Genomic DNA, 8,027 nt, shown 5'->3' with positions numbered 1-8,027 from the left:
CGTATTTGTCCAGGAGTCCTTGCCGAGCTAACCTTTCTAGCAAGTCTTTGGCTATTACGCATTCATTCGTTGTATGCCCATACTTCTAGTGGAACGCACAGTGTTTACTCCTGTCTACGAATCGCTCATCTTGATAGCTTCCTGCACGAGCAGGAGGTTTCACTATTTTGGCGTTGAGGATCTCCTTGATTATGTTCTCCCTCTTAGTGTTGAAGGGTTTCTTTTGTTCTTTATTGCTTGCCGATTTGAAGGTCTTCTCTTCCTCTCTCCTGGTTGGTTGTTTGTTCGCCTTTTGGGCTTCTCGGAGTTCTTCGATCTCCATTTGGCCCGTGGCCCTTTCTCGGAATTCCTCTAGCGACTTTGGTTTTATTATTGCTATTGTTTCCCAGAACTTGCCAGGTCGGAGGCCGGTCTTTAGTGCGTGTAAGTGCATTGTGGGGTCTAAGTCTGGAACCTCCATAGTGGCCTCAGCAAATTGAGTCATGTAGTCTTTTAGACTTTTGTGTTGTCCTTGTTTGATTATGCCGAGGTAGTCTGATCCGTGCACGTATATCCTTGATGCGGCAAAATAGTCGATAAAAGACCTCGCCATTTCTTCAAAAGAAGAGATTGTACCTGCAGACAATTTAGAGAACCATAGTAAAGCAGCATCATTGAGGTAAGTGGGAAAAGCTCGGCAAAGTATGGGCTCATTATTAGCGCCATTAAAAAACATCATGGACTGAAAATTTTTAATATGAGCACAGGGGTCACCAATCCCCTTGTATGGCTCGAGGGATGTGGGCAACACAAAGTTCTTTGACATTTGAAAATTAGTGATCTCTTCAGAGAAAGGGTTGTCTAATGTCAGCTTCTCCTTTGGTGGGGTGATGCTTAGAGGGTCTGTGTTGCCCAAAGCCGAGCTTTTGGAATTTCCTTCCTCGTTTTTCCTGACATTATTATGGGTGGACAGCTCGGCTATCCTTCGAATCTCTGCCTGGAGTTCAACAATCTGAGCTAGAAGCTCGGCCTGTGTGGGCTGATGAACCCCATTATCGGCCATGTTGGAAGATCGAAAACCCTACAAAAGAAAAGAGTACAGAACTGGGTAGAGAAAATAGTGGGGTTATATTAATTCAAGCCCCACGGTGGGCGCCAAATGTTCCGTGCGTGTGAGGCCGAGGTATAGCAACTTCTTCTGCTAGCGACTGTGTTCGGGCGGAAGAGTTATACGTCGGCTGGGTAGGAACACCGCGGCGGGAGCACCTGCAAAATGCACTCCGACGCTCAAGTAAGAATATGGATTAAGAGAAATGATGATAATGAAACTAGAGTGAGTTATGTGACCTGACCTACTCCGGAGTAACTTTTTTGTTTATATAGACGTTTTAGGTTGTTCAGTTAGAGTTTGTTTCGGGATTCTCCATGTTTGCCGAAGTTATCTATAAGGATAGCTTTTGATTCGTTAGTTGTGGTTCCGAGCTTTTCAAAGCTCGTCCGGATTCTGTGGGTTGTTATTATTTGATTCTGTTTTGTGCTGAGATATACGTTTGTTATAATAGCCGAGGTTTACGTTACGTATCACCTCCCATGACAAACAATGAAGAAACAATTTTCCAAGGTTCCACTCTGTAGCAGACTCAAGCACCACTGCGTCAAGTCCATGAAGACACTTGTCATTATTGTAGTTGTACATCTTCTTCTTCCTATTTTTTGGCGCAGAAGACGAGCCACCACAACCACTAGCACAAGCATGAGGTATATTCTTCCTTCGTTGAGAGTGTGACATTTTGATACATTAGAGTGTACAAACCCCTATTACGACAGACATGAAGAAGATGTACAGAGAAAAATGAATAGAAAGAAAGAAGAATTATATTTCACCCTGTGTTAGGGTTCTTAGGGTTCGAAGGAATTGGAGAAGGAAGAGGATGAACAGTGGTTCCATTATGCCCTTTTTTTATATTTATTTCTACAAATTTAATAATGTAATAATTATATTTTCTATTGTGTCACTCCAAATTAGCCACATCACACAATACCGTGCTACCTGGCCTCCGCCACCACCGGAAGGGTAGAATTGACAACGGAATTTTATTTTGGTGTGTACAAATGACTCATTAAAAAATTTAGGAGTACATCTGTCTACCGTGTGAAAATTTGGGTGTACTTTTGTCTATTTTTCCTATTTTAAATTCCGTAAATTTTATTAAAAGATATATTTTTAAAAAAAAATGTTGCTAAAACTATAGTAAATCTGCCTACCATAATTCAATTTATGCATGTTGATCACTAACAAGATAAATTGAGTTAAGTTATTTCGATTTATTTGAAAATATACCAACTATGTATAAATCTGATGAGCTTAATTCCATTTACTTAGTGCATGTGTAAATTCAAATTGCCTAATTCAATTTATGTGTATCTAAACCTTTTCTAATAAATCTATGTAGTCTAATTTAATTTAATACTAAAAATTGTAATTTAAATTATTCTAATTCGATTTATATAAAAATTACCTTTAAAAAATTCACAAATCATTTTTTGCTTTAAGTAATATAGGTAATATTTCTATATCTTTGGTTTATTTAAATATTTTACTCATAATAATGTAAGAAAATTTTTTGTATACAAACAACTGTAACTCAATATCACCTTAATCTGGATACGTGCAATGAAAATGACAGGTTGATAAATAAGTGAATAAACTCACACCGCCTTATTGTGGGTTTCTAAGAGTATTTATCATTGAAATAATGTTATACATTTAAGTATTTTTGTTAATTAAATTTAATTAAATTAGTTTAACATTATAAAAATTAGTTATAAATAATATTATTTTAAATTTTATTATTTAATTTAATTGAACTTAATTCATAAAAAAATTTAGATGTATATCATTATTCTTATTATTGTATTAATCTAAAATAGAGAATACTATTAAGTTAGTGCTTTTAGTAAAAATAAAAATAAAAGGATTAACTACTAATTTGATATGCGAAAAAATACATTTGATATAAATTTTTGTGATAACATTTTAATAAATATTTAAAAATTATAAAAAAATTCAGAACAAAATTTGTTCTCTAGATTTTTTTTATTTTTCAAAAAAATATAGTCATTACAATAAAAAAATTTTTTAAAAATTTACTTGACAAAAAAATTATCAAATTTTAAAGATGAAAAAATTTTATTTTTCTAATAATAATTGCTAAAGTTTGTATTAAAATTTTATCTTTAAAGTCGTTTTTTAGAATATATATTTAATATTTAGTTCTTTTTGTCATGTTTTTAAATCTTTTTTAAATCTTTCAGAAATTTATTTATCGTTAACATTTTTGAGGTTTGTTTTGTCAACGATGAGAACTTTCGAATACCATTTTAGTAGTCCATTTTAGTAGTTTTCTTTGGTTAATGTTGACTCCAATGTAAGACAAATCCAAATGAAAAATATTGATTACTTAATATTTTTCTAAGGTATTACGCTTGCATAGTTGCATGCACAAGTATTCCTAATAATGTAAATAAGTGAACTGCTCTCAAAGTGAGAACTAAAATTTGAATCCGAAGCTGTCATGCAAATAGAAGTCTGCACACTAATCCATTTTCTTCTTGCACAGATTTCGGAAAGTGTTTCTACTATGAACCATGATGGTTAAAAAAACTGCTGTAGACAGAGTGATAGTAGTGACTAGTGAGTGAACAAGATGCAATAAGGATTGAGGAAGAGAAAATAAAATGAAAAAGGAACCAGACATAGGAGGGAAAGAGAAAGTCAACACAACATTCCCTACTGATCAAATAAACATCTTGATACAATTACATTGTAGGTTAACAATGAGACTTTCAAAACATTTAGAACTAGATGATACATCATTAGCAAAAGAAGGTTCTAGCACAGAGACTGAGTCTGGAAATGGACAGGACAGGTTTCTGCATATTTGCAACATGAAGATTTAGACAAATAATTATCGCCTTACATAATCTAGAAATGTATCAACTATAGCATCTAGAAACTTAGATGTGATTAAAAGCTTCATAAAGTTGATTAAAACATCCACCCAACCTATACCATTAGATGAACTAGTAGATCAGTCAACGGCTGACAGGTATCAAATATTATATACCAAGACATTACATTATCCTTTGACCTCACACATAAAATGAAAGATCAACCATTGTCAACAGAACGTAGTCAACGTACTATATTATCCTTATGCAACTTTCAATCTAATAGTAACGACATAGATAAATTATAAAAGAGCCTGATGATTTAGCAAGAGCAAATACTTCAGTACAATGAAGAGCAGCTACATGTAGAAATGTAACGAGGCATGTAACATGCCACAGGATAACAGATTCGAATCTATTACTAAGAGTGTCAAACCAGAATGAGCATAGTTGCATGCAATTCTTATCATTTTATAGTCCCATAAAAAAGAATGACTATAGTAGGCACCTCACCGATAGAAAACAGAAGATATATAGTAGGCAATGTTCAATGTTCAACCGAATTACTATGCCCAAAACATTTATTCTTGCTCCGTAAAATGTTTCGATATATAGTAGTAGCATAACGATTATACTATATTCCTGTTGTTGCTGAAGTAATGTAGCCAAGTTCTTCTGCCTCTCCAAAGACAGGTATAATTGCATTTTGATTATGTTTCAGCGAGATAGAGAAAGATAGAAAAACCCAAAATGGAAGGGATATCATAATATTTTGAAGAGTTGTTTGATAAAAGCTTGTAACTATGAACTGTTATGAACCCAGAATAAACTGATCTAAAGACATGGTATCTATATTCACCAGAGAACCAACCAGAGGTAATCTCATGAAAGACTACTACGCTAATCACCTACGTAAACACCTGGGGTTAAAAATAGCAAAACATAAGGGAACAAGAACTCATTAAAGACCTCTCAGTGGAACAATCCACAAATTCTTTGATTTCTCTGGTCAGCTCCGAGCAGCAGCTCCTTCCCTCTCAACCTTCTGCGAGAAAAACTTGGTGGCAGACATGTTGTCCTCGAAATATTCCTTGTAAGGATGGTTCTTGGGGACGAGCCTTCGAAACTTGTTGAACTGCTTCTCAGCTTCGTCTTTCTTCTTCAGCAAGGTGTATATAATACCCTGACAAAGATAAGGCCTGAAATCCCTTGGTTCCTCCTTCACAAGATCCTGGTAAGCCTTGAGAGCCGCATCAAGGTCTCCCTCCATGACCTTTATCTGCGCGATCAAGAGCTTGAAGTCCCTGACCTCTGAATTCCTGTTCTGCTTCTTGCACTGCTCCATGGCAGCCTCAATCCTCTTCAACAAATCATTCAACGGAAGCTTGGACTCAAAGGCGGTCATTGCGAGGCCGTGGTAGGCTTCAACGCGAAGCGGGTCTCTCTGGAGAATTTCCTCGAACACGTTGCGTGCAAGGTCAACTTGATCGTTGTAGACGTGCATGTGAGCCTTGAGGAGTGGCCACTCGGACTCTTGAGGCTCCAGCTCGATGAGCCTGTCAATGATGCCAATGGCCTCGTCGATTTTGCGCGCTCTGATCTTGAGCTCCATGAGAGTGCGGAGGGCTTCGATGTCGGAGGCGTTTGTGCTGAGGTGCTCCTCGATTTCCTTTTCTTTCTCCTCGTTGGGGGCGTCGGGGTCGGCGGAGGTGTAGGTCTCGGCGGTGGCGGAGGGTGAGGTGAGGGGGGCGGCGATGACGGGGTTATGGCGGAGGCGCATGAAAAAGAATGCGGTGGCGAAGATAACGATGCAGGTGGTTTCGAAGGCTGGCGAGAGGATGGGGTTTATTAGGGTTTTGAGGAAACGGGAGAGGAGATCGTCGTTTTGGGGTTTGGGGTGGTTTTGGGAGGAGGCGCGAATGGATGAGAACTTAAAGGTGGTTGAAGAAGAAGGAGGGAAGGAGAGGGAGAATGGAGAGAGTGACGATGAACGGTGGGGATTGAGGGACAGGTGCCGGAGAGAGGCCATGGGTGCCCGTGTGGGTGAGACCACAGTGGGAGTGGCGAGTGGGAACATTGGAAGAAGGCTAAAACCCTGAACCTGTGAGAGATGAGGTACAAAGGGGGAGAGCCGCGGAGCTAGACTTTTTTTAGCAGGGATTACCAATATTAGATTATGCTTATTTTTTATTTGATTTAAAAATTTTACTCATTTTATAAGAATCTTTTTTTTTTTTTTTAATACATTTTATCAGAATCTATTTATTTATTGGTTAATCACAAAAAATCGTCTATTACTCCTACTTTAACTATTGACTAAAATAATTTATTTAGAGACGTGTTACATATACAAGTCTTTTTGTCATACAAATTTACAAGTTAGTCCAAATCTAACAAAAACAACTCTCAATTTAGAGAGCATGTAAACACGCACTTCCTCAACTTTGAATAGCGTGAAATGAGAAACGGTTTTTCTTCAACATTTGTATTCCACGTTCTTCCTCTTCCCCCTTCTCTTTCTTCTTCTTCTCCTTCTTCTTTGCATTCCTCATCATTCTTCTTTCTTTTTCTTCTTCGCGTGTTTCTTCCTTATCGTGGTTCTTTTTATTGTTGTTATTATTACTGCATTTTTTTCTCCTCCTCTTTCTATTGAGTTTGCAACATTATGTATTTTTTTCTTTGTTTGATTTTTTCTCCCAAGAAAAATTATAAGAAAATGAAATAAGATGAGGAAGAAGAAGCAGTAGAAGATGAGGAGGAGGAAGAGCAAGAGTTTTGAATTATGCAGAACTTATCAAAATAAAAATACACTCAAAATTCTTAAAATACACCCAAATATCTTCGTGTTACACCCAAATTTGCTGCAAATATAGAAAAATATTTCCTCTAATACTATATTTTTTTTCTTCTTTTTTTCCTTATTTCTTTCTTTCTTTTAGTTAAATGAAAGTAAGTTCATCTTCTTCCAAGTAATTTTCCAGCATTATGTGTTTCTTCTTTTTTGTTTGATTTTTTTTGTTTTTATTTTTGTTAAGAGAGTAAAACAAGAAAAAACTTGAGAAGGTAAAACAAAAAGGAAAAGATGAATAAGTAAAAAAAAAAAGAAGAAGAAGATGGTGATGATGATGAAAAAAAAGAAGCAGCAGAAGATGAAAAGGAGGAAGAGAAAGAGTTTTGAATTATACAGAACTTATCAGAATAAAAGTACACCCAAAATTCTTAAAATACACCTAAATATCTTCATGTTACACCCAAATATCCTCACGTTACACCCAAATTTACTGCAAATACAGAAAATTATTTTCTCTGATGCTGCATTTTTTTCTTCTTCTTTTTTTCCCCCTTTATTTCTTTCTTTCTTTTAGTTAAATGAATGTAAATTCATCATCTTCCAAATAATTTTGCAATATTATGTGTTTCTTCTTCTTCTTTGTTTAATTTTTTTGTTTTTATTCTTGTTAAGAGAGTAAAACAAGAAGAAACTTGAGAAGGTAAAACAAAAAAAAAAAGATGAATAAGAAAAAAAAAAAGAAGAATATGGTAATGATTATGGAAAAAAAAGAAGTAGTAGAAGATAAGGAGGAGGAAGAGGAAGAGTTTTAAATTATGCAGAACTTATCAGAATAAAAATACACCCAAAATTCTTAAAATACACCCAAATATCTTCGTGTTACACCTAAATTTGCTGCAAATACAAAAAAATATTTCCTCTAATGCTACATTTTTTTCTTCGGAATTGAACCACACCTCAGTCACTTGATTGGATTCAAAACAATAATCAATTTCGTTCTGCTTCAATTGACAATCTGAACTTGAATTATTCATTATCTTCAACAATGAGATAACTGATAATGGAGGAGAAAGAGAAAAAGAAAGGAGGAGAAGAAATTCCAATGAAAAAGAAGGAGGAAGATGAGGTGTTGATAACGATGATAATGAAGGAGAAGAAGAAGAAGAAGAAAAAGAAGAACCTGCAGTAATGGTACAAAACGCGTGAATATAAATGACTTGTAAAGACTTGTATGGAAAAAATACTTGTACGTGGAGAATAATTGTAACTTTTAATAATTTAAAAACATGGACAAAATATTCTGTCA

At 35.4% G+C, this 8,027-nt stretch overlaps 1 protein-coding gene across 1 annotated transcript; it reads right to left on the bottom strand.

Annotated features, from left to right (window-relative positions):
- Positions 1–4,664: 4,664 nt before the first annotated feature.
- Positions 4,665–6,097, bottom strand: LOC107648714 (Tetratricopeptide repeat (TPR)-like superfamily protein). The gene has a single exon (XM_016352533.3). It carries the CDS (start codon positions 6,005–6,007, stop codon positions 4,940–4,942), a length of 1,068 nt encoding a protein of 355 aa, XP_016208019.1. The 5' UTR covers positions 6,008–6,097; the 3' UTR covers positions 4,665–4,939.
- Between the last annotated feature and the right edge of the window lie 1,930 nt (positions 6,098–8,027).

This window comes from Arachis ipaensis, chromosome B6, assembly GCF_059453495.1.
Source record: "Arachis ipaensis isolate K30076 ecotype BB chromosome B6, ASM5945349v1, whole genome shotgun sequence".
In the NCBI taxonomy this organism is placed as follows: Eukaryota; Viridiplantae; Streptophyta; class Magnoliopsida; order Fabales; family Fabaceae; genus Arachis; species Arachis ipaensis.
Note: the sequence above shows the minus strand (reverse complement) of the source record. Positions and strands in the feature narration are given on the sequence as shown.

Excerpts from the sequence above, each read along its gene's own strand:
- LOC107648714 (XM_016352533.3), bottom strand. The coding sequence starts at position 6,007 with ATGTTCCCACTCGCCACTCCCACTGTGGTCTCACCCACACGGGCACCC.